The sequence below is a fragment of the Danio rerio genome, chromosome 18, assembly GCF_049306965.1.
Source record: "Danio rerio strain Tuebingen ecotype United States chromosome 18, GRCz12tu, whole genome shotgun sequence".
Classification (NCBI taxonomy): Eukaryota; Metazoa; Chordata; class Actinopteri; order Cypriniformes; family Danionidae; genus Danio; species Danio rerio.
Window position 1 is genome coordinate 28,224,344 of NC_133193.1, and position 27,314 is coordinate 28,251,657.

A 27,314-nucleotide genomic window follows, 5' to 3' on the forward strand; every position below is an offset into this window, starting at 1 on the left:
TCTGCAGGCTGTTTTTATACCCCCTCAATGGGGTGTGATGCCGGCGGGTTCTGAGGTCACAGTTTAGTCATTGAATGCACACAGAACGACAGCAAGTGTTTGGTCTGTTTGGATGAGGATGGGAAACGCTTTGTGACGTGCGTTGGCTGTGCGCGCATGCAGTTTAATGGAATTAATAGAATGGAAAATCGTTTTGAGGCGTCGAAATCAATCTTACATTTCAATAGTTATGAGTCGCATGTGTGAATATGTACCGTGGTTCTGAGGAACTATATGACTCATTGTTAATAAGATTTTACAGTAAAGTTTAATTTGGCTACATTAGTTCACCCAAAACTGAACATTTGTCATCCTTTACTAACTCTTTACTTGTTCCACCTGTCTGAGTTATTTCAAGAAGATATTTTTAATAAAAGGTGAAAACTGGCCTAACAATTTACTTGGATAGTGGGCTATTTGTTTTTTCTACTGTGGAAGTCAGTGGTTTACATGTATTTTTAACCCTTTAACTGCATGCTCTACCAAATGCTTAACCATATTTTGACTGTTTTACAAAACGGTTTACACTACACGGCAGTTTGTTTAAAAAAAAAAAAAAAAAAAAAAAAAACAATCCCGTTGCACTACTACACTTGACTTTGTTTATTGTAAAAAATTTTTTTAATAACAATTACATAAAAAAACAATATAAACAATAAAAAAAACATCTTTTTAGTCCCTTTATTCATCAGGGGTCGCCACAGCGGAATGAACTGCCAGCTTATCCAGCATATGTTTTGCACAGCGGATGACCTTCCAGCCGCAACTCAGCTCTGGGAAGCATCCATTCAGCATGTTAAATGAGAATCTGAAATATTTGATGGCATACTTTAAAAAATAAAGATGATTTATTATTCAAAAACATTTCATTTTCATTGTTTTTAAATAAATTGATCGTACACTCTTACGTCAATTTTTCTGATTTTTCCTAGCATATGTATTCATTTTGGTACTTTACTATAAACCAACATATCTACCATTTGGTAGAGGTTGATATTTAAAAAAAATATGGGTTAAGCGTGCAAAAAAATAAAACTCTTTGCGGGCCAGGTAAAGGGTTAAAATATCTTTGTGTTGAACAGAAGAAACTGATAAAGGTTATAGTGAATAAAGGTTATTGTGAGTAAATTGTAATTTTTGGGTGAAATATGTGAATAATGTGTAACAAGGAAAAATAGGTTACAGGTCTGTTAGTGATTTTTTAAAAAGAACATTTACTCTCAATTTACTCAAATAGTTTCATACACTCATGGTTTTATTTTGTTATTTTGAAAAAAAAAAACACACACACAAGAGGATATTTTAAGGGGATAACTTTCAAAGCAGGAAAAATATAGAAGTCAATGGCCACCATTTTTCAACATTATTCAAAATCTAATCTTTCATGTTTTTAAAAACAGGTTCGAAAGAAGTGGGAGTAAATTCTGTCAGAGTTTTCTTTTTTTTGGGTGATTTATTCCTTTAATTTTTTCAATTTACAATCAATACTACAACTTTTAAACTAACGCTGTATATTATGTAATGGACATGAGCTTATTATCTTGTAATGTTTGTGAAAGGTAGTTCTCCCCAAAATGAACTGTTATTCACCATTTAAGAATCACAAGAGATTTCAACCTTTTTAGAGGGTTTTTTTCTTCTTCTGTTGAACATATTATTTTTAAAAAAATATTTTGAAGAACTCTTGAGCGCAGACAGCTATTGACCTCAATTGGAGAAGAAAAAAAATGTTATGGAAGTCAATGGCTCCCATTTCCCCCCACTTTCTTCAATTTCTCTCACATGCTGTAAACAACAATAACTAATGAAACCATATTAGAAAGTGTTAACATTACTGAATACAATAATTAAGTTTTTGTGAACAATACCTAGCTGAATGATCAGATACTAATCTGAACCAGCTAAAATTACCATTTATTTAAAGAATATACCATTTTCTTTTTCTATAAAAAAATGTTTTTAATTCGATGTGCAAAACTCTCTCTTTATGACAATATAGCATTTTCATTGTACTAGCATACAGTTTTGGAATAAAATATAATTGTTTTTATTTTAAATTTGATATTCTCTGTCTGTTGTTTAAAAGATATGGCAGCGACTCCAAACATAGTACATTAATAATGATACAAAATGACTTTAAAAGAAAGAAACTAACACACTTTCAAAATTGGCTGAACAGTTTTATTCATTACAAAATTTGTAGCCTTTAAGAAAGAGTTAGACAGATGTATGGAGCACGTACAGCTGTAAAGTCAAATCAAACAAAAAACGAATTTGGTATGACATGGAAAAAAGGAACAAATACAAACTCATCCGGTACTTCTTGTGTTTGCACTGTCACTGAACAGAGAAAATGATAACTTGACCTTTATCTCTAAGAGCAAGTGCAGGACTTTCACAAAAATAAACAGCATAAAAACATGTCACAAAAGGGATGTGTGTTCCCTGACCGTGTTTCTCTTGAAATTCTTCATTCTCGGTGTACCAAAACAAACAGCCCCAGCAAACAGAGTACAGCATACTGTCGAAATGAACAAAAAACAAGAGTTAGACCAAATGCAAAGTAGGACATTATTAATTCAATATTTCAAAGTATACCTTAAATTTGGGGTAGTCGTTCATCAAAATTGTCACAATTCCGATGTAAGGCACAAACCTGTCAGAAGAAGAAATAAAAAAAATTTTCCCCAATGGAATGAAAAAACCCCCCCAAAAAAAACAAAAACAAAAAAAAAAAACAGTCAAACACTGCATCCCAAATGATACATTATACACTATACACTGTGTACTTAAGCACTTAACTGCTCAAAAGCGTACTATATGAATTAAGTGTTGTCCCAATTGGAACAATTTTGGTATTGGAATGTATTTTTACTAATAAGAAATTCAAACCATTTCCCAGATGACGTTTGACAGCTACAAAATTAGTGAATTCAGGGCTCGGAATTAACCTTAGTGCTTGATGGCACTGGTGCTCCTAACTTTAAAAATGTAGTCGCACCAAACAAAATTTAGCTGCATTAACAGAGAATTACATAATAACAGATTTATTCCATTTAAAATCAACACTAATCGAATCTAATTATCTGCTGTTACCTGCAAACTCAATCTCACCGGCTTTACAGTGAATGCTTTAGTCATTTTCATAGTGGACTTTAACCAATAGAAGTCTTTTATCCACTCTTCAAAAAGTGTAAATGGTGGATAAACATTCACCACATGATCACTAATCAGATGTAGAATTATTTGTAACTTTAGGTGGTTTTTAAAACAAAATCTGTCAGTGTTGTTTCCTTTTCTCATCTTCAGCTTACATTTTCCCAGTTGTAACTCCCTGTCATCTGTTGGCAGAAGGCGTTGACTAAGTGATTGACAGCTGATATTAACCAATCCATTCGAGTTCAATTCTAGAGCTGTGGGCCAATCAGAAAAGCTTATGCGACCAAAATGGTTGCAATGTCGGGCCTTGGAATGTGATAAATACTACTAAATAGTACCTACCCTGAGTACAACCGCATTCACCATCAGGAGGTGGCATAGTCACTTACGTCAGGGATATCAAACTCAATTCCTGGAGGGCCGAAGCCCTGCACAGATTATTTCCAACCCTGCTCCAACACACTTATCTGTAGGTTTCAAACAAGCCTGAAGGACTCAATTAGTTTGATCAGGTGTGTTTAATTAGGGTTGGAACTAAACTGTGCAGTGCTGCGGCCCTTTTGGAACTGAGTTTGACACCTGTGACTTACGTAGAAGAAATTTGCTTCACAATCCAAAATAATTTAAGTAATTCAACGCAAGTGTTCGATTGCTCCGCTAGGGATGTCACAATACTGGAATTTGGTACCTATGAATACTGATATTTTAAAAACATCCATTTCCAACTAATATTTGAGTGCTGTTGAGCATGTTCTAAAACGTTGCTGATTTGCCATTGTGTTCACATACACAACAGAAATTACTGTGATGGGCCGTGACGGTCATCAGTACACCAAACTCTTCGTATAAACACAAATACAGGCACACTGGAGCGTTTCAAAGTCACATTGATTAGCTGGTTTGTCTGTAAGCTGTTATAAGAGTGATCCGCTGATGAATCGCAGCTTTAAAATGCTCCATTAATTAAGGACAATTAAGGACATTTCTGTTGAGCTGTGTTTAATAATGTGCTCAACAGCTCTGAAATGCTAGTGGGAAATTAATGACTTTAAAATGTTTGTATCGATTGGTACCGAATTCTAGTATCGAAACAACTCTAATCTCTGCCCCTTCCACTTTGTAAGCAAAGCTGCAGCCGATGAGTGATGTTAAAGAACTGCATCATATGGGTACAGTGCACTTGAATATTTAATGAATATTTGACTAAATATAAAATGAATATTTTAGTTTGAAGGCACTATTTGTACTATTTACACTTCAAAATGGTGTAGAATAGTGCATAAGTATGCAATTTGGGATGCACCTAAACATCTGAACAATACAAAAATACAGCATATTGGGTTTTGATCTTACCCTCTTGCTCTGCCCACCACATCCTTCTTCTCCAACCAGTGCTGTCCTTGCTTATAAAGGCCTCTGTCATCCACAGAATTATTGTCACCTTTTGTCAAGAACTTGATATCGCCATTTTCTCTGAAATTAATATGAATAAATGTTACTGGAAAGAACAAAGCATGAAAACCAATCAAACTACACACATCATGATATGCAACTATACTACATACAACTATAATTAAACTGACAGGAATGCAAACTCATTAGGGGTTAAAAAGGGTGACAGATGTGAGTCTTCCACCCCCTGTTAAAAAAATGAGCAGATGTGCAGCTTTGTTGTTACGTCATTGTTTTTCCACTGGTGTTAGCTACTTTCAAAGCAAACAATACAAGAAAGCCCTTATTTGTTGCTTAGAAACGGTCGTGTTAAAGGGTTAGATCACCCAAAATTGAAAATTATGTCATTAATTACTCGGCCACATGTCGTTTCAATCTCCTGAGACCTTTGTTTATCTTCAGAAACACAAATTAAGATAGTTTATATGAAATCCGAGAGCTCTCTGATCCTCCATAGATTGCAACAGTCCCAAAATATTAAAAGTACAGTTGTAGTCAAAATTATTAGCCCCCCTGTTTATTTTTTACCCAATTTCTGTTTAACAGGGGGAAAGATTGTTTCAGCACATTTCTTAACATAATAGTTTTAAAAACTTATTTCTAATAACTGATTTATTTTATCTTTGTCATGATGACAGTAAATATTTATAGTAATATAGTATACACTAGATATTTTTCAAGACACTTCTATACAGCTTAAAGTGCCATTTAAAGGCTAAACTAGGTGAATTAGGTTAACTACGCAGGTTAGGGTAATTAGGTAAGTTATTGTACAATGATGGTTTGTTCTGTAGACTATCAAAAAAAAATTAGCTTAAAGAGGCTAATAATTTTGACCTTAAAATGTTTTTAAAAAATTTAAAACTGCTTTTATTCTAGCTGAAATGAAACAAATAAGACTTTCTCCAGAAGAAAAAAAATATCAGACATACTGTGAAAATGTCCTTGCTCTGTTAAACATTTGGAAAATATTTTAAAAAGTAAAAAAAAAAAAAAAAAAAAAAAGATTCATAAGAGGTTAATAATTCTGACTTCAACTGTACAAAAACATCATCAAAACAATCCCTGTAACTTCATTGGCACTTGGTGTGCCAAATTTATTTTGGAAAAGTGTTGCGTGCCTATATCTTCTCCATCAGCTCAGGTCAGTGTGCGCATTTACTATGGGCAGTACAGTGATTTAGCCATTAGCGTCAACAGCACAATATTTCAACGTCTTTAAAGGGATAGTAAATGCACAGAAAATCTTGGTTTGATATGGAAAACAATGGCAAACAAAGTTTTTTTTTTTCAGTTTTAATGGCACACAAAATTGTTCACAATTGTTCTAATTTAAAAAAGCAATCTTGCAAATATTTTCTACTGGAGATTCTCTTGTCCTAAAAACAAAACGAAATGAAATAAAACAAAACATAACAAAACCAAAGTACATACATTATAGGAACAGCATTACAGAAAATTTTGGCCATTTGAAAAACCTTGACTTTTCCAAACCACACTACAACTTGAAAGCGGTTATCATCCCATGCCTATTTGACAATATTTTTGGTTGCTTTTCTGGACTTTTTTTTAACCAGGGGTCTCTTGAATTGAATCTAAAATATCTTAATTTGTGTTCTGAAGATGAACAAAGGTCTGAGGGGGTTGGAGCAATGGTTAGTAATTAATAACAGAATGTTTACTTTTAACTGAACAAACTGAATAATTCATATTGACTAATTAGTATAGAAATATAAGCTAAAGCTTGAGTACAAAATTAAATCATAAATCAAAATCACAGAAGTCAGAATTATTAGCCCCTTTTGAATTTTTTTCTTTTTTAAAATATTTCCTAAATTATGTTTAACAGAACAAGGAAATTGTCACAGCATGTCTGATATTTTTTCCTCTGCGCACACGTGTGTGTGTGTGTGTGTGTGTGTATTATATAAATATATAAAAATTTCATAATAATCTTCATTATTTTACATGCAGGAAGAAAAATAAATCACTTCAACCTCTGTGGAAAAGATTTCAAGTAATGTGCACTGTAAAAAATGCTGGGTTTCTCACAATTCCTTTATGTTTTCCCAAAACAAATCAATTAGGTTAACTTAATTGTTTTTTATAAATTTAAGAGAATTGAACATAAAACAATTAAGTTGTCCCAAAAACAAATAAGAACTGTGTTGTTTCAACTATTAAATAAGTAGTTTAAACGCGCACACTAGCCACTTTTTGAGTGTGGGTGAGATTAGTTTAAAGGGATAGTTCACCCAAACAAGTCATTTACTCACTATTAACTCACCCTCAAGTGGTTCCAAACCTTTATTTATTTTATTCGTTGACATCCATAGCAGGAAATACAAATATTATTAAACTTTTATGTGTTTAACAGAAAAAAAATAAACTTTTTTAAAATTAAATTTGTTTATTAGCATTTTATTTTAAGTGAAGGGTGAGTAAATGATGAGAGGATGAAGTGAACTACCGCTTTGAGCACATTGATACTGTACTGTTTTGTCCCACATAAATGCCAGTCTTTGACGGGTTCTTCACAGAGCCCCGTTTTGGATACAAAAATGTCAAATTTCATAATTTTTAATTTGCATCCCTCTAATGGAGTGTCACTCAAAGAACAAACAAAAACAAAAGCATTCACTTTCTAATAAAGTCTACTGGAATGCAGTTAAACTGACCATATGATTTTATTTATGAGGGCAAATAAAATTTTAATATGGGCTTTAGTTTTTAATATTTCTAAGATTTATTTAAGTTATACCACACAGGCTATAGAGCTGCTTTAATAAAAAATGGTGACAGTGCAATTGCAAATGCGATATTGATTTCATCCAACAGCTGAACAAAGTTAGTATTGAGTGAGATACATTTTAAAGACAATGTTATCCGTTTCTCTTCTCCTGTTTTCGCCAATGAAAAAAGTTGTAAACAAAATCGGAGCAAAACATTTGTGTGTATCAGAGCAACTCTATGGTATAGTTTTGTTTGTATAATTTTGCAACTTAATCTATAGTTGAATTAATTGAGTGAACCAACGATGCAACAATCCAATCATAAACACAATTACGTGCTTTGTTTATAATGAATGAGCTGTTTTTAAAGAATCGTTTAAATAAATATATGAACCACTAAATAAGAGAAACCTGACACCACCTAGTGATGGTTTTATGGTCATATTTTTATGGTATTAGCACAAAAACAAATTATTATTTATCAATATAAAAAAAAATTATCAAAGAAATCTTTTGTTAAGTTTAAATATTATGATTTTCTTTGAGGATACTTTCACAAAACTATTAGAGAAAGTATCATAACTTCCTCCAAGCTAACCTCTTGTATGCATCTATTGTTAACACGCTTTCATTCTGGAATCATTTGCATTGTTAGTGATCTTGCAAGCATACTTACTTTTCGTGAATTTTTAGGACTCTGTGTACAATGGGAATTTCTCTTCCCTCAATCCTGAACACAACAATCTCTCCAACTCTGATTGGATCTTCCACACGATTTGTGAGAAAGAGGAGGTCTCCTCTGTGAAATGCAGGCTCCATGCTTCCACTACAGAAATAAGCATAATAATAATTATATTTCACTTCAGTAGACAATAATTTGACACTAAAAATATAATTTAATACCAAACGTAAATGTATCATCGTCAATTCTTAAACTAGTTTTGAATTTAAAACAATCAGGGTGAACAAAATCCACACATTGGTAAGCTACTCATAATCACAATCTGTAAAGTCAGTGTGATAAACTGTGTGTTAATACCTTGAATAATTTTTTACACTCAAAGTCTGATATGCAAATTGAACTCATAGGGCTGCACAATACAGTGCATCCAGAAAGTATTCATAGCACTTCACTTTTTCTACATATTTATGTTACAGCCTCATTACAAAATATTTTAAATTCATTTATTTCCTCAAAATGCTACACACAATACCCCATGATGACAATGTGAAAAATGATTATAAAAATTATAGCAAATTTATTAAAAAATTAAAAACCTGAAAAATCACATGTACAGAAGTATTCACAGCATTTGCCATGAAGCTCTAAATAGAGCTCAGGTACATTCTATTTCCACTAATCATTCTTGAGATGTTTCAGCAACTTAATTGGAGTTCACCTGTGGTAAATTCAGTTGATTGGACATGATTTAAAAAGGCATACACCTGTCTATATAAGGTCCCAGGGTTGACAGTGCATGTCAAAGCACAAACCAAGCATGAAGCACGAGAAACATTCAAATCAGAAACATTTCCATTCCTACTTGTCTTCCTCGCGATGAAAGTGTAGGGAAAATCTGATACATGGGGGTATTTTGTTTGCAAAGATTATAGATTTAAAATTTTCAGATAATGGTTTTGCAGTGGCTTAAAGTGAAACTACTGTAGGGGGGGTGAGTATGAGTTCATCAGACGCTGGATTTGAACCAGCAAGTTCATGCTCGAATGTGTCAAAACATGTTGCCATGCGTCTTACGAGCTACACCACTCACGCTGTTAAAGCCGCTTTTAAAATTTTTACAGCTTTACATCGCACTATTTCTTTTTTTAATCTACTCAGTGTGATGTTCAGACCCAACTGTGTTAACCGCATCAGCTAAACTCTCCCACTTTTTTTTTCTCTTCGTTTTTTACTGCGTATGCACATTTACAGCTTTGTGCGTACACAATGTTTTAGTATGATTTCTACGCAAGTCTTCGTACATGAGGCCCCAGGACTCTTCCTAGAGTTGGCCGGCCATCTAAGCTGCATGACTGGGGGATCCCTTAGTCAGGGAGGTGATCAATAACTTGATGGTCACACTGACTGAGCTATAGCATTCTTCTGTGGAGAGAGGAGAACCTTACAGAAGGACAACCATCCGAGCAACAATCCACTAATCAGGCCTGTACGGTAGAGTGGCCAGACGAAGGCCACTCCCAACCAGGAAATTGCCAAAAGGCACCTGAAGGACTCTCAGACCATAGGAAATAAAATTCTCTGGTCTGATGAGGCTAAAATTGAACTCTCTGGTGTGAATGCCAGGCACCGCTCATCACCAGGTTAATACCATCCCTACAGTGAAGCATGGTGGGGGCAGCATCATGCTCTGGGGATGTTTTTTCAGCAGCAGGAACTGGAAGACTAGTCAGGATAGAGGGAAAGATGAATGCAGCAATGTACAGAGACATCCTGAATGAAAACCTGCTTCAGAGTGCTCTTTTCTCCTCAGACCGGGAGACTTTTCCAGCAGGACAATGACCCAAAGCACATCACAAACATATCAATGGAGTAGCTTCACAACAACTCAGTGAATGTCCTTGAGTGACCCAGCCAGAACCCAAACCTAAATTCTTTTGAACTTCTCAGGAGAGATCTGAAAATGGCTGTACACCATCACTTCCCATCCAACCTGATAGAGCTTGAGAGCTACTGTAAAGAGGAATGGGCAAAAATTACCAAAAACAGGCATTCCAAGCTTGTGGCATTATATTCAAAAAGACTTGAGGCTGTAATCGTTGCCAAAGCTGCATCAACAAAATATTGAGCAAAGGCTGTAAAAAGTTATGTACATGCGATTTTTCAGTTTTTTTATTTGTAATAAATTTGCAACAATTTCAAATAAATATTTATTCACATCGTCATTATGGGGTATTGTGTGTAGAATTTTGAGGAATTAAATAAATATAATCCAATTTGGAATAAGGCTGTAACAAATAAAATGAGGAAAATATATGGCCAAGTGTTCATTCGCAATAATCACATAGCAGAATATTCAATGTTAGGTTTGTATTATAATTTATCATTTGCATGTGTTTTAATGCCTGTAATTGGATAATGACATTAAAAGCATTCAGGAATAAAAAAATGTACCTTTTGTGATTTTAACAACAAAACTCTTTTTTAAATTGTATATTTTTCTTGATTGCATTAATAGATCGTTATGCATGAAAATACTCAGAACACATGCAAAATACAGAAATGCACTGCAAATAATACAGACTGAAACAAAAACGTAGAGGGACCTAAAAAGTTATAATCTGTTTTTAAGATTTTTAGGGATATGCACTCCCTCAGCAGAATCATCTTAATCGATCTCACATTATACATTCTTCCCAAATAACGATATATAAAGTTATCTGGTGAAATGTATTTACATCGCAATGTATATAGCAAAATAAAATATAATTAATGCAATGCTAAATTTTCCAATATTGTGCAGCCCTACTGTAAAGTTAACATAATACATCTTTCTAAAATCAGTAACTTTTCTACAGATCTGTCCTTTAATGCAGCAAGCTACATGCATGAAGAAACTGCAAATATAATTAATTTCTTTCCTAGTTTGTTTTTGCTATTAACCCATAATGACATTTTGGCTTTTAGTTTCTTAAATAATTAAAAATGAACTTTAATATTTATAAAATTACTACCAAGTACAACAATGGATCAGGTACACCATAAGAGCAAGATCACATTACCTGAGAACAACAACAATCGGACTCTCACTTCCAGTTACAACCATCAAGCCTTTCCAAATCATCAAGGCTGAAGATACAATCATCCCAAAATTCAGCACCTGATAGTAAAGCTGAAAGACACAAGGCATGATACTCAGAAGCCAATTTCTGTCTCCAGGCATCATTTTCTCATTCTTAGTGAGATTAAGTTTTTTTGTTTGCAAAGATTATATATTTAAAAATTTCAGATTAATGGTTTTGCAGTGGCTTAAAGTGAAACTACTGTATAACAGTTAACGTTAGCAGGGAACAACAGAATAGCAGCTGTTACAAAAAGCGACTTCCGTTTATATTATTTTCTCTACCTGCACAAAACAGCATTATATATAAAGTCATTCAAACCATTTTGGATAAGTACAACTCAATATAAAGAGCACTAATGGAGAATATATATGTGTGAAACGTTAAAGCCGCTGTCATTCAGGCTGACGTGTAGTAAAGAGTGTAGAGGAAGCGCCGAGCTAACCGGCTAAATAAACACATACCTGACGCTTATTCATTCGCCGTACATCGTCGAGAAAGTCTAATGATAACATGTTGTCTGCAGATTAAATATGACTGGTAAAAGTCAATCAAAACAATTGCAAAATTTAGATTTTGTTGCAAACGCTTTGCCGCTACTGCTGTAGTTAGCGGATACGCGGCGGCTCTTCTGGTTGCGTTACTTCCGGTAAGAGAAAGGAGGGGTGTTGGGGGACACCAAAAAAAAGTGTTGGGTGACACCAGTAGAAAGGTGGCAATGATGGGTTATCGTTTCTTTTTCAAACAGAGTTTCTTCCATGGCACGTTAGATAAACCGTTATCAACACATTATATACACAATATATGTTATTGAGATATTAACTATTCAGCTCTCACTATGTATTTCAGTATGTCTAATAGTTATTCATTAGGTATAATTTTTGATTTTCTTAGATGCTATACCAGTTCTTAATTTGACATTTTTACATAATAAAAATGTACTCGTTTTTATTTATTCCGCACTAGTATTTATTGATTAGGTATTAGTGCTTATTTATTAAGGACCTGTGCCTATAGATTTTTGTCTACATTTAAGCTACATTATTTGGAGTGATGGGTCCCTGAGAAGCATGTTTTATTACTTTTTGTAATTTTTTGTAAAATTGTATAATTATTTATTATACAATTTGTATCGGACCAGTGAAAATTTTATGTTTTGTGTGAAACGGCCAGTAACTATTTAAATAAATCCCATCTATCTAATTATCAGCCCAAATTAGTAATAATTAGTCCAATAAGTACAAAAAGCTAAATTCTTATAAAATAACTGTCTAACAGTAGTGATGAATATGAACCTGATGTGAACTAGTCAAAATGTAATAGTTGAAACCTCAATGACAGATCTAGGTCACACTTTATTTTAAAGTAGCCTACAGTTTATAGGTATTAATAAACCATTAAATATGAACTTTGTCTTGTAATTTGCTGCTTATTAATAGATACTAAGGTAGTTTCATATTAGAGATGTGAAATAAGGTCATGCAGAATATGTCATTGAATGTAATGTAATTAAGAACTAATAAACATCTAATAACCTAATATTAAGCAAGTAGTAATAGTACGTAAAGTGTTACCCTAGATCTCTTTAGGCAAAAAAAGTTAAGGTAATGTAAAAATGAACATTGAAATACTGAACTTACCAGTATCTATTTAATTGGCACTAGTGTAAGTTCCAGTAGCTTATGAATAAGTACTAGTCCCATTTTATAGATACCCTTACCCTTAAATAACTAATAATCTAGTAGCTGATGAATAAGTACTAGTAGCATAAAAAACTGTATGGTTTATAGATTTTAAACATGTTTAAAACAAGCTTGTTATAAAAAAAAGCCGAGCATGCATTAATAGAACTGTAACAGTGCAAATGTACCCTGGCTCTTTTGTATAGGCTTTCAGGTGAGTTCTGTGGTCCATTTCCTCTAAACATTTAGTCAAACTAAACAAAACACATTTCAGGAAAGTCAGAATTTAAATGTCTCAGACATAAACATTTAATATCAATTTAAACCTTTATATCATTTTCATTCTAGTTTTAACATGTAATCTATAAAACATACTTGTTATTTTCCTGCTAATAACTATTCATGAGACACTGGAACTAACTTGATATTACAACACTACATATTATAGAACATATTTTGTTATAATAATTATGAAACACTAGTAGTAATGTTATATTTGACATTTTAAAGGCCCCCAAAATCGAGTAAAGCCAACTCTAAAGTTGAGTCTCTGATGTCTTTAATATGTTTTTTTTTTTCCATTCAAGCATTTACAAAAGTGCTAAATTTGATTGTAAGAATGGCTCATTGAATATAAACGTAATTGAAACTAGTAATTCTACATGGAATGAATATGAAAATATACTTTCTCTGAGTGCAGATACCTGGGTTTAAGTGAATACCTTTCAGAATAATGTAATCTCCAAAGTAGCAATACTGTTACAGATGTTTAGCTTCGTGATACAAGCACGCTACCTAATAAATATAAAACAAACATCATCAGACATGCCTTTCTCCTTCAAAACCAGCATATACACCACCAAAAATGACCATCTACGGTTTTCGATTCTTTTTTTGGTGACCCTGAAAACAGCCGACATATTACAACTGCCTCGCTTATGGCTACAATATGTAACATACATAACACTTCCTGCATTGTAATGGACCCAAGACAGATTTGACATGGTACGTGAACAGAAACATTATAACACACTGACATGATGCTTTTGCATTACACAATAATAAATTATGATTATCCACATATATAGGATGTACAGATATAAAAAAAATGATTGCATGAACAGATAAGTTAATCCAAATAATGCGACGTTTTAAACATTATTTCATATATGCGATATATGACATGAGATAATATAGAATTTCACTGTAAGGCAACATGTTTGCAGTACCACAATTATTAGCTGCATAATCAGTAATCATTTGCTTGCAATTAAGTTGATTAGCAGCTTTCCATAAGAGTCGTTTCTTCTGTTCAGGCCTTTTTATCTTCTAGTCCACTGTTTTCTGATGTCTGTGTGTTGTAATCAGTGTCTGTGGGCACATTGTGGAGTCCTAATTGATCCTCTGCTGTGGACAGGCCAGTTTTATTTCGCAAAAGAGGTACAGTTTTATCGCTCAAGTCTGTCGAGATCTCTCGTTCTTTCCCATCTTTAAAGTCTTCATGCTCTTCTGGTTCTTTGACCTTATGTACGATGAAGAGGTGTCTGCTGAGTGCTAGCTGAGACGTGAAACAAAGGCCGCAGTGCTGGCACTGGGGTGTGTTGCTGTCGCTTTTGTGTTGAGGTATGTGCTCCTGAAACTGGGCCTGGGCTTCAGAGGTAAAGCCACATTTGGCGCATCGATAAAGTGGCTTATGTCGCTTAGATGGGGTGTTGTGTGATGTTTCTCCATTTCCTTTTACTCCATCTGGGTGTTCTGCTCTTCTCTTTTTTGGCCTCTAAAAATGAAAAAGGTGTAAAAGCATTGATTACAAAAAACGATTTTAAAACATCACATTTCCAATTAGGGTTGTCAAAAGTATCCACTACAATAACATTTGAGCATGTCCTTAAACACTGTTAATTGGAGTTTCTCAACAGATATGACTGTGATTGGCTCTGAATGTCAATGCTTCACCACTGTTCATCAAGTGCGATAACAGATTTGCAGAAACTAGATGATGTAAAGGTGGGCGAAGCAGTGGCGCAGTAGGTAGTGCTGTTGCCTCACAGCAAGAAGGTCACTGAGTCGCGGGTTCGAACCTCCGCTCAGTTGGCCTTTCTGTGTGGAGTTTGCATGTTCTCCCTGCCTTCGCGTGGGTTTCCTCCGGTTGCTTCAGTTTCCCCCACAGTCCAAAGACGTGGTACAGGTGAATTGGGTATGCTAAATTGTCCGTAGTGCGTGTGTGGATGTTTCCCAGTGATGGGTTGCGGCTGGAAGTGCATCCGCAGCGTAAAAACTTGCTGGATAAGTTGGCGGTTCATTCCGCTGTGGCGACCCCGGATTAATAAAGGGACTAAGTCGACAAGAAAATGAATGAATAGATGATGTAAAGTAATAAATTATAAATACTGAAATTACTATAATTGAGAAGTTTTTCCTCTGGAATTGTACTTCGCTAAATTTAGTTATCGTAAACGTACAACACATAGTACCTTAAAGTGGAAGTGAAGCAGTCAGTCAAGTTTACATTATTTTGTAAATTGTTTTCCACTTTAGGAAAATATATTACGAAATCGATTAATGTAATAAATTTTAAGAAAACGCCATGTTTTACTATAGCTTTTAGCGCAAGGGCGCTACCATCTTGGAATATCGCTGTGTCTGACGTCGCAGGGGTTAGTTCTGTTCCCTTAGCTGAACTGATACATTGGAAATGATAAACTGAACACGAAGACTGCAAAGCTTAATTTAACCCAGTGTGTGAAATTGTGGGTGTGGAGCTGGTGAAAATAAAAGCATTAGATATGTGTCTAATATATTCAAATATATTTATCCTATTTTTCATTTTGATTTTCAATCGTTTGATGTACTTTGGTGTACTCTCTGTATTATGCTTCCTGACTGGGTTTCAACAAGGTCTGGTACCAACATAATGGGCGATGGTACATTTACTTTTCACTACTACAGCTGCACGCATCTTTTCGTGCTTAAACCAAACTAAGATTGGTGTGATTTTTCACATGGCAGGTTTTTACGTCCTTCATGCATGTTGAGAGTTTGAGTTGATTGACGTAAAAAGGGTCTTCACATAATCAAGACATGACTCAGGCAGAGCTGAACCAGCGTGAGAGAGTAGGCCAAATCAAATGAAAGATATTAAAAAAAGAAAAATAGAAAATGTATACATTTTTGTTTGTATATATTAGGCTGCATTTACACTGCATGCTTCAAGTGACTCAATTCTCCCATGTGGCACAGATAGGATAAGGCCCATGTACATTTAAGGAGGAAAAGAATCTGATGGATTCTGATTTACTCAAATCAGATTCAGGCCTTGTTCTTTTGTGGAAATTTATCTAATATGAATCAGATCCGGGCCCTCGTGTCTACAGTGTAAGCAGGTAGATTGGATTTTCACCTGTAAAGGCGAGTCGTGCATCATTGAAAACCGTAGAGAATGATGTCAACTCGACGCTTTCATTTCGAAAGAGACTTGAGCAGAGTCCCAAACCTTAAACCTTATACACGAGGATTAAAAAAAGCTTTTATATTGCCAAATAGCACAAACATTAAAGCACGTTAAGGGGAGAGAGGGAGGGAGAGAGAGAGAGAGAGAGAGAGAAAGAGAGAGAGAAAGAAAGCAACATCCGCCACGTAACCAATACAGACTTATATAAAACTATTCCCTATATCAAGTGCATAAATCACGCCATGGACATTACATTAAGATGCCTACTGGTTTAAAAAGGTCTTGATTGAAAAATAACTTTATCTGTCATAAACTATAGTAAAATAAAAAATAAAAAAATGAAACCATGCAAACAGACTAAATGCAGGAATTGAGAAAAGATTGCTGTTTTATTATCAGTCAGTCAGTGCCTGCTCTTTTTTTTCAGTTATTGCGCCTTTGCCTTGTGCTGTGTAAATGCAGACAATCGGATACAAGTCCCTTTTAAAAGATGATATAAGCCAGTCAGCAAAAAAATGTGATACAGTCACAAAATCGGAATTGACCATCAAGATCTGCTGTGTAAATGCAGCCTTACACCTGTTTCAAACCAGACAGTGTCTGCAGTGCAAAGCTCGTCGGCAGCTGCTGCACATATCAATATATATATATATATAAAAATACACTATTTTTTTACTTTTTATCTGCACCAAGGCCCGCAGCAACTTCTTTCTATGCTGTTTCCTTAACCTGCAAGTCTTTATTTTACAAATTATATAGATCATACAATACTGTAGGCTTCTCAAGCTCTATGAGGAGTGTCATTCATGTCTGGTGCACTCAGAAGACAATTTTTTTTTTCAATTCAGCTTTATTTGTATAGCGCTTTTACAATGTAGATTGTGTCAAAGCAGCTTCACATAAATGGTCATAGTAATTGGAACAGTGTGGTTCAGGTTTTAGTGTTTAAGTTCAGTTCAGTTCAGTTTAGCTCTGTTCAGTGTGATTTAATCATTACTGAGAGTTCAAACACTGAAGAGCAAATTCATCGATGCGTAGCTCTACCAATCCTGAACCATGCGAGGCAGTGGCGACAGCGGAGAGGGAAAAAAAACTTCACCTGATGGGAGTGAAGAAAAAAAACCTTGAGAGAACCAGACTCAGTTGGGCACGACCATTTTAATTTCTCCGCTGGCCAAAAGTCTTGTGCAGAACTTCATTCGCCGTGGTTTATGCTGGAAGAATCGCCTGTGATATCATGTCATTTTGTTTTTGATTGTCAGGATGATGTAGGCCTATAGTTATAATTATATTTATATATGATCAAACTAATGTGCAACTTAGTAAGCAAAACTATTACTAAAATTGTTTTACATTTGGTATTGTAGTACAGGCCTAAATGAATATTTGTTACAGTTTTTAATCGTTTAAGTTCCTTTGATTGACTATATCAGTGAATATTACTGATGCATTTATTGGATTTTTATATGCATTTATATTACTGAGTCATTTAATGTGACAGTGTTTTTGGTCATTATCAATGCACTGTCACTTTAATTAAGTGTGACTGTTAACATTCTTGCTGAAAAAACATGCGCTGCTCGCGCTCTGCTCACGTTTGTGTTGTGAAACAGGCTTTAGACACAACTTTGATATTTGTATTTTGGTTCCAAAAATGTAACTGAAAAATAGGTACAGTGACAACCATGCTGCACATGAAGAACATTTTGGGATTACCTCACTTCTGATTTTGCCCACTTCCTGAGATTCTAGCTTTGCCATCTGGCTGAAATCTGGGTTCTTGACTCCATGCATCAAACTGATGTGATTCTTTAGCAAAGAGTGTTCAGTGAAGGACATCCTCTCACTTGTGCAGTACCTTCAGAATTTATAAAGACAAATATAAAAGTGTACTATTAATATAGTTCCCAATATATAATAATAATAATAATAATATAGGGGTATTACCAGCATGTATAAACTTTCTTTTTCCCATTGTGATCATTACGAATGTGTCGTTTAAGACTCATAGGTGAATTGAAAGACCTTTCACATAATCGACATGGTTGCCTCTTTAAAGACTGCAAATACACAGCAATATTCAAATGTAAATCAATCTTAAATCACAAACTAAATCAATCAGATACAAAATCCCAGGTTAATCATTTGCTTTTTCACTAAAAGGGTCTCACCTTGCCATGGCTGGTCTTCATGTGACTGACATAAGTCTCTCTGTCAGGGACCCAGAGGAGACAAACTCCACAGGTCCAACCGGTATTCTTGATGCCAGCTTCAGCACTGGACTTTCGTGCAGTAGAGTTCTCCATTTCCTTCACACAGGCCTCATTACCAGCTTTGGTTAAACTTGGTTGGAGGTTTTTTGGCAATGACGTCTCTGTCGTTTTTGAGCTTTTTTCTGCTTCACCTCTGAAAACGCCACCATGAATAGTCTGCAGATTTTAAAAAAGATGATTTATTTCAATATCCCAATAATAGCAATACAGGACTTTAGATAAGTGATGAGATGAAATGAGACACATATTTTGTGTTGTGAAAGTACAATGCCATTTGAAATTGTGGTCCCAGATTAAAGTAAAAAATAAATGGCCAGCTCTTTGTTTCCTTAATGCAACAAAAAGAAAGTAAATCACTCTTGGCACTTTTATTCTGTAACAGTATTTTACTAAAAAATCCCTTTTTTATTTATTATTCCTTTCTGCTATCTAAACAGATTGCATCAAATGACAAGACGGTTTCATAGACAATAACATTTGTTTAAATGTAAGCCTCAAATTAAAACAGCAGGATTTACAGATATCATCTGTTGTTAAAAAGTGATTGTAATAACCTGGCGAAAAAGAAAACTCTAAGAACCTCAGGGTCATTCTGAATGACCACCTGCCATTTGCACCTCTCCCCCTATCTCATCTTGTAGACTTCTTGAATAAATGCAATACAAATCATGCTATCAAACTCATGCATCAGCAGGGCCAGACAGAATATACAGACTTTTTTTTGCTATTTCTGAGCAGAATTTCTTCATGTGGTTCATGTGGAATAAATGTGGAGAAAAAAGGTGTTTAGAAGCTGAAAATAAGTAAAAAAAAATACCTCCTTAACTTTTATTTAAAGTTTACAATTCAAATCTGATTAGAACCACCAGTAAGAAAACTAAAGTAGCTCTCTTGTAACACATCCACTAAAAACAGAAAGGATTAATTAACTAATTGTATTTTAGACAAATCATCAAAACATCTGCATAATATTCAACAATACTAAAATTAAACACCCTGTGTGTGGGTATTAGTCACGGCTTCCTGCTAATTTTGCAGTACATTTAAAAAATTAGGTCTCTATGTTTAATTCCCTAAAAGGACTAGCACTAAGATACCCTTCTGTGTTAATTCAATTGCACACTCCATTAAGGGCACTTAGATGTGCTGATCAGTTGCTTTATGCTGTTCCACGCACAAGGTAAAAACCAGAGGGGACTGTGCTTTTTACTTTGGAATAATTCCCCTCTCCATGCTAGGCAGGCCAAAACCCTTTCTGTTTTTAAATCTAGCCTTAAAACTCATTTCTACGCTTTGGCTTTTAATACCATATGAGAGTCTTATCTGTTTTATTTGTCTTTCATTTTAGATGGTGCATACTTCTACAGCCCTTTGGTAAACGCTTGCTGATTTTTAAAAACGCTTTATAAACATTGACGTGAATTAAAATGAATATAAAAAGTGAATATGTACAAGTAAATAAATAGAGACTAAACTCTCCATTATTGCATGCAAAGATTTTGAACATCTTTTAGGACACTTTAATGCTTCCAAGCGGTATGCTGCCTTTATAAAGCACCCATGACTTGAGGTTGTTCAGTATGATGCGATTTAGTTTAGTTTCTATGTGAGATCTGATATGACAGGAATCACAGGACAAATTTTTCTACTCAGCCAATCCCCATAGATAAGAAAATAAAGTAGTAACTGCCGGTTGAAGAAAAGTAGTGGAGCAAAAGTACCGAAACAGCACTAAAATGTACTCAAGGAAAATGACTTTTTTCCTGAAAAAAACTACGCAATTACAGTAATTTGAGTAATTGTTACTTTACACAAATGTAAATAATGAGCGACTGTACATCACATCCAGAATGCTATGCAAACATTTGATCCATGTGGCATAACCTTGTATAAGTGATTTTCAAAAATGTATTACAAATATAACAATTTCTTTTCAAAATTTTTCCAAGTGATATTTAACCAAGCAAGAAGTTTCAATAATTATATTTTTCTTCTAGAGAAAGTCTCTTTTTTGGGGGGTTTCTGAAATATAAACTTCTTTTTTTTTACTTTAAATGTCAATATTTTTACCCACCTTGAGAAATTAATAGTTTTTGATTGGCAAAAAGACAAACTACTGTCTTTGGCTTGTCTAATTAAAAAATTCAAAATGATTAAAAAAACTAATTTGTGCATCTCCTGACTTCTGTGCGCAACCATTTTGCCATTGTAGATGGTCTACTCTGGGAAATTTTCTAACTCCTTGGTTTCGAGTGTGGTCCTGAAAAATCTCCATTCGAAGGGGAGAACGAGGGGTAGGGGGAAGGGGAAGGGCTAAGCGGTAGAATTGGGATTAGGCCTAGAAATTTGTCATTAAAACTGCTATGTTTAAAATCTTCTCAAATAAACATCTATCTGTTAAACAGCACTTGAGAAATACAAAAAAAAAAAAAAAACTAAACAAAAAAAATATATATTTCAGAAAAGAATTTAAAAGGTCACAGCACACGTCAGGTGATAAAAAAGTGACAATTAAAAATATGGAAGTTTATTCAAATTATTTGCGAGCATACATGAAGTACGCAATTCGAAGCGTTGAGCTCTAAACTGTACGCTTCCCATCTGGTGATCTGGTCTTTAAAGTTACATTGCTTATGAACACCTGCTAAACGTCCAAAATGCAAATGTCTCTATAGTGCCAGACAATATGTGCACAGAAATATTCCCAATATATATCCACATTAAAAGCATCAACGCACCTTGAAATGTTGCACCAATGGCAGTTTCTCTGGGAAGAGCGAAGTGCACTCGGGACACTTGAAGACACATATGCGATTATGAAAATGTTGGTACAATAATTGCCTCCGTTTAAAGACCGTTTCGCAAGAGCACTTGTAGATCACCCTGCACAGAATGAACAACAAGTAACTAACTCAACACAATTCTAGGAACACAGTGAAATGTACGCTATAACAGATCAATAGATGCACTTACTGATGGTTGGGTTCGCTGCCACCATGCTTGTTTTTCACATGCATCAGACAGCCATCATAAGATTTGAAGGCTACAGGACAGGTTGTGCACTTATAAAAGACCTCACAATGCTTCTCCTCAATGTGACTCTTCAAGTGGGACAGTGACATGAAAAGCATTTCACAATGCAGACACCTGAAAGAAATTGCATTTGAGTGAACCAGAAAGAGCAAGAGACGACACAAAAGACCTTCATAGTCTCAAAGTGGAAGTCCATTGGTCTACAGGTCACAGTTCAAAGTACTTACGAGTACCCAATTTTACGGGTATAGTGAAGACAATTCTCCTTCACATGCTTCTGGATGTCCACTGAGCGACTGAGTGCACCACATTCAGGACAGCAATAAGGGGATTTGTGTGTATGAATGCGCTGATGGGCCCTGTAGCTGCACTTGTTGGGTAGCAGCATTGAGCAAACCTTGCAGATCTGCATTTAAAAAGAGAAATATATAAAGATCAATAAAGTGCGGTTGTCCAATAACAAACAACTTAATGTACTTTAACCTCCTAGGGCTTAGGGGCCACATATAAGGAAAGCACATTTTAGCTCTTAAGTGGCTATTTAAAATAGTTTGAATGTTTTATATTTTGTTGCAGACATACAGTGTCATCCTGCAACTGTTTTGCAGCATATAAAATGTCCCAAACACTACTTTTAACTGTCCAAAATGGGAAACAATACATAGTTTTCTCTCTCTGACAGTCAAAACATGTTAAAAAAAAGTTTCTATGTTAAACATACATTAAAAAACAGTCAGGAAAAAGTGTTTTATGGAAATTCGGACCACGAATCCACATATATGGACATCATTTTTTTCTAAAAGTACATAATCTCAAAAGATGATATTTAGGTTTTTATTCTAATTAGGTTCCAAGAAGCCCAAATAGCAAAGGGAAAAAAAATGCATGTAAAAAACACCTTGGGCCTTAAGGGAGTTAAAACACGTCGGCAAGCTCTTTGAAATGTCCGCATTTTGAAAAAAACATGTTCAAAAATGACCATCAGGTAAGGGTAATGGAGTAAAAGAAGAAACTTCCCCTTTTTATTGGTTATTTAAAAATGAGTAAATAAAGTAGATTGTGTGAGTGTGTGTTTATTTCTCATATTTAACAAAGCAATCTATTTTTCCCATTTTATTTTTTTCTTCTGGAGAAAGCCATATATATTTTTTTAAATACTTTTAAATGCTATATTATTAGCTCTTTTAGGATTTTTTTTGATTGCCTACAGAACCTCCAGCATTTTAAGAGTTTAAAGCATCCAGGTACAAGAAATTGTACCATTTATAACGTTAATAAAGATACATTTTAAAGTAAGACTATGCAGTCTAATTTGACCTAATTTGATTATTCTTTTACTATATCTAACACTGTTAGGCTCACTTGAGAACCTTGAAGTATATATATATATATATATATATATATATATATATATATATATATATATATATATATATATATATATATATTTAATTTGTATGTTTGTTCTGTTGTATTTTTGTAATTGAATATAATATTTTTTGCATGATTCACTCTTCTACAAAATCACCCCATCAAACTAAAATAGTGAATTCTTTCCAAATATAGAGCTATTAAAGCCTTCTGGTGAATTCATATTGCAATTTTTAATCAAGGAAAAAGATATATGTCACATTTTTCAGATATCATGCAGACTAATATTAGTATATATAAATAATGTAATTGAAATATATGTATATAACATACCTATTCTACATCCTATATGAAATGTTTCAATATTATTTTGTAAAAATGTCAAGATTAAATAATTATCATACATTGTTATTTAGTATAATAAATAATAATAATAATATTGATTATGACCTGTATTAATTTGTATAAAAGTACAAGTGATCACAATAAAATGTATTCGGTTTTAAATATCTGAAAACCTCCTGAGAGTTGAAAGAGAGTTTATTTGTATTTCAGGCTTGTGACACTTGAAGTACAGTTGAAGTCAGAATTATTATGTGTGTAATGATTATATGTATGCTCAGTCCATGGACATGTGCAAGATCTTGATGACCAAAACAACAATGGAGAACTACAGGACTGTATTTGTACTGCTCAAGAAATCAATAGAAATCACAGAGTATTAGCCTAGCATAATGCATAATAGTATGTTCTGTTGTCCTCTCAGATCCGTGTGAACAGGGATCATTTTGGAAACACAATCTTTTCAAAATATACAGGGGAATAAATTCTTTATTTTTTTTGTATGTAGATGTAATGTAACTATTTTTAGTAAGCAGTAGCTAAATAATTTCACTCACCAGTCCTTCATCCTCGGACGATTTTTGATAGTGTCTTGCAAGTGCTGTATAGTCTGATATTTGTTTATTACATTCCAGACATTTAGATCCATTTCTGATAACATTGTCAGGATAAAGTGGCAAGACCACTTGGCCTTTGGACGGCTCTGTGGTGGTGTTCCCACAAGGTATCTGAATTGCAGACTGCAGACTAGTCTTGGTGGGCACCAACATCTGGTCAACAGCGATGGGCTTCATAAACAATTGAGTGCACTGCATCACCATTCCTTTGTTCTTGTGATCTCGAGCATGTGCCAGGAGGGCACATCTGTTAAAAAACACCAACGTTTTGGAGCAGTGGGTGCATGCGACTTCAATATGCACACTCCTGCGACTGTAATGGTAAGCAAGACTCTTTTCCAGCCCAAATGAGTCTCCGCACTCTAGGCAGCAATAACCTTGTGTTGGGAGCTTGATGTTGGTGCCGGGTGGTGGACTAAGGTTGGGAACATATGTTGGCACTGGGTTTGAATAATTCAACAGTCTATTTAAGGTTCCGGCTGCAGTATTTGGAACAACAGCTCGTGTGTTTGGGGAGACTTTTTTAACTTGATGCACCAATGGTACTGAACTACACACCATTGATGATGATAACTGAGAGGGCTCCTGTCTGTTTGTGGAAGATCTTGCTGTAACCGAAGCAGCCACGCTATGTGGGACTAGATTTAGGTTTGCTAGGTGTAATGCCTTCGGAAGGTAGTTTGTGTTGGCAGAAGAACCAATCTGAGCAGAAGTGGCCTTCCTTTGCTGGGTTCCACCTTCTGTTGTCTTCAAAGCATGACCAATATTTTGGATTTGAGGTGACTTTGAGCTCCTCACTGATTTTGTGCTGCCTGATGAAGCCATCTTTGAAGCCTCCTGACTTCCATCTTCAAAAATTACCTCTGAAATAATATCAGTTGAATGATTCGGGGGTAACGTTTTCGAGAAGGCCTCTTCAACTGAGGACTGAGATGGTGATGACCCAAAGGGTGACATCAGATCTTCGGTTTCAGAGTCTGGTAATATGCTTGTGACGGTGCGTTTGATTTCTCCAGATGAGGTTTTGATTGTCTTTATTCTGACTCGTGGAATGGCTGGAGGCGAGCCAGTAGCGACAGCTGGAGATGCTTTACCACTGCTGTCACTGCAAATACTCATTGGGCTGTCAGGCTGCTTCGTGAAGCGTTTCACCACCTCCAGAGGACTTTTTGGGCTCCTTGGGGATATGGGTATTTTTTGACTAATTTTCACTGTCTCTTTAGGGGTAACTGGAATGTCCTTTGAATTAATATGCCCACCTGAATCTTTTTTAGGATTTAGGGCTGCTAAAGCATCAATACAAGAAGATAATCTGGATGTATGAGCTTTGGCGCATGGACGGGAAGGAGAATTTGTCTCTAGGGTTGGATATGTATTTGTTCTACAGTCTTGGCTGCAGTCACTCTTAGTTGCGGAATCAGCATTTTTGCCAACCAGGTCATCTTTGAAAGATGAACTATCAGACTCGAGATCATCCACACCTTTTGAACCGCAGTGACTATAATTGCATCCCGAGTCTGGTACATCTGCTTTTTCAAGATAGTCTAAAACAGTAACTGTCGGTGATGTAAAAAGTGAATCAGATGGGAAGTATGAAGTCTCTGCAGATTTTGGACAGTCATCGATTCCATTGCTCTGAATATCTTCAGATTCTGGGCTAGAAATAGGACTAAACTGAGACACAGATTCTGACAAAGTGGGACCTTTTTCAGGCTTGTAGAGGACAGGGGTCTTTTCCAAGGAATGATTAAAATTTTCTCCATTGACAGAAGAGCTATCCAACCTTGGATAGCTGGAGGGATGCGTCTCCAGTGAACCCACAGAACTTTTGAAGCCATTCTGTAAAAGGTGCCCCAAATGAGGGCTCTCCTTCTCCACAAGGTTTTCATAAGAATTCTGGCGGCTGGTGTTTTTCACTATAACACTGACAGCAGGGGCATCGGCTGTGGGCACTGGATGAGGGATTGAAACTGTAGTATCCATACACATCTCTGAGTGTTTTAGGTGTCCATCTCCTTCATCCTGATTCCCATGAATGGCCTCTTTGGCATCCAGACTGGTTGCATCAGGGATGTCAAAGGCAGCCAAGAGATCATCAAAATCAGGGGTCTTCATATCACCCATGACTGAAGGCTTTCTAAAAAGGGAGAAATAAACCAAATTATTTATACATAATATAAAATTTCCATAAGAAATAATCATCAAACATAACAGCATGGCAAATAATAATGTTAAATTCAAGATCTAAAAAACTCTAAATTACAGGGATGCTAAATACAAATAAAAATAATAATCACCATTTGATTTCTGGTTAATTCATCTCAGCTGTTGTTGGTTTCCATCAGTTTTGATGTTCCGCACCTTCATCTGCATTGTACTGATCCTTCGTGGAAGTTCCATAGCACCAGTCGATCTGAGACCGTTTCTAAGCGTTTTAACATCGTAATACTGTAATTGACATTTCTACACTCTTTTTGTTAAGCCAGTCAAACCTAACGTTACCTTGCTACAGTCCCATAGCCTGTCAGCCTAGCATAAATTAGTTTAACTAAAGAATTATCGGAGAATATGTCTTAAACATGCAGGGCACATTTTTTTCGAGCGTCACGTATGAATACACAAACAAAAATTTCGGGAGTTACAAGCTTTTTTGTACGATGATGTCAAAAAGTTAGCTTTAGCTTATATGCTAACTGAGAAAACAAACCTCCGATGTGCTAATAAAACATTTAAAAACATAGCTTCCAGTCAAATTAATCATATTTCCCTCCGTAAAACATAACCTGGCATTTCTACCGTGTTTATTACTTGTTGAGGCAGAAAATACAGTCTCTATAAGGAAAGCAAAGCGGTTCGTATTGACAGAAGCTTTAGCTGTGCAGTCGGGAGCGCGCTTCTCTAGCTGCTTGCATCCTGCTCTGTAAATAACGCAAACTTGCGGTAATAACTCAAGATTCTACGGGTCTAATACAAAGCACGAATTTTAAAGCAGCCTTTTAAATGCCATGCAAGTGGATAATCAAGTCAGCGTAAGGTAAGTTTAATTAGTGATGTTTGTAAAAGTGAGTTGTTTACAGTTGCGTGCTGCCTGCTGCTAGCTAACAGCTCTCTCCCCTTCCTGTGTGCGGGAACCCGCTCAACGCCACACACCGGTTGTGCTTCAAATCCTTTCTAGCAACCTACATAGACAGCATTTTTACATAACATCCCTGACGCGTGCTAACAGCCTACTTAAACAGCATTTTTCCTTACCTTTTCAAACTGCTTTTGTCGCAACCACAGGCAGCCTACATCAATGCTCTAGACATAAATTAGAAACAATCACAAAAGATCATGGTTTCCACTTTAAATACAATTGAATT

At 35.2% G+C, this 27,314-nt stretch overlaps 3 protein-coding genes across 6 annotated transcripts in view; 1 reads left to right on the plus strand and 2 right to left on the minus strand.

Moving 5' to 3' along the window:
• Positions 1-2,206: 2,206 nt before the first annotated feature.
• sec11a (SEC11 homolog A, signal peptidase complex subunit) lies at positions 2,207-11,815 on the minus strand. The gene is given in 6 exon segments (NM_001002521.2): positions 2,207-2,560; positions 2,638-2,695; positions 4,552-4,671; positions 8,059-8,208; positions 11,124-11,233; positions 11,648-11,815. Coding segments are annotated over 6 exon segments (540 nt in total). The 5' UTR covers positions 11,699-11,815; the 3' UTR covers positions 2,207-2,509.
• Positions 11,816-13,407: 1,592 nt separating this feature from the next.
• znf592 (zinc finger protein 592) lies at positions 13,408-27,090 on the minus strand. 3 transcript variants are annotated; one of them, XM_005159296.6, is made up of 9 exons: positions 26,250-27,090; positions 23,893-26,089; positions 21,850-22,028; positions 21,563-21,736; positions 21,328-21,472; positions 18,488-18,745; positions 18,264-18,376; positions 18,033-18,174; positions 13,408-14,642 (listed from the first exon to the last, which is right to left on the minus strand). In XM_005159296.6, exons 2-9 carry the CDS (start codon positions 26,074-26,076, stop codon positions 14,178-14,180), a joined length of 3,660 nt encoding a protein of 1,219 aa, XP_005159353.1. In that variant the 5' UTR covers positions 26,077-26,089; positions 26,250-27,090; the 3' UTR covers positions 13,408-14,177. The 3 variants fall into 3 exon arrangements, with proteins under 3 accessions (XP_005159353.1, XP_017207453.1, NP_001038678.1); NM_001045213.1 differs by lacking the exon at positions 26,250-27,090 and having other exon boundaries at positions 14,178-14,642; positions 18,102-18,174; positions 18,488-18,574; positions 23,893-26,076; XM_017351964.4 differs by lacking the exons at positions 18,033-18,174; positions 18,264-18,376.
• slc28a1 (solute carrier family 28 member 1) overlaps positions 26,813-27,314 on the plus strand; it is a 38,899-nt gene continuing 38,397 nt past the window's right edge. For both annotated transcript variants that reach the window (XM_073929496.1, XM_073929498.1), the window contains exon 1: positions 26,813-26,986. The gene's annotated coding sequence lies outside the window, so the exon portion shown is untranslated. The remainder of the gene's footprint in view (positions 26,987-27,314) is intronic.

Coding starts and splice junctions, on each gene's coding strand:
- znf592 (XM_005159296.6), bottom strand. CDS start 26,076: ATGGGTGATATGAAGACCCCTGATTTTGATGATCTCTTGGCTGCCTTT. Junction 18,175..18,263: donor AAGAAAGTTTATACATGCTG/GTAATACCCCTA, acceptor TAAATTCTGAAG/GTACTGCACAAGTGAGAGGA. Junction 14,643..18,032: donor TGGGCAAAATCAGAAGTGAG/GTAATCCCAAAA, acceptor TTTCATTTTTAG/AGGCCAAAAAAGAGAAGAGC.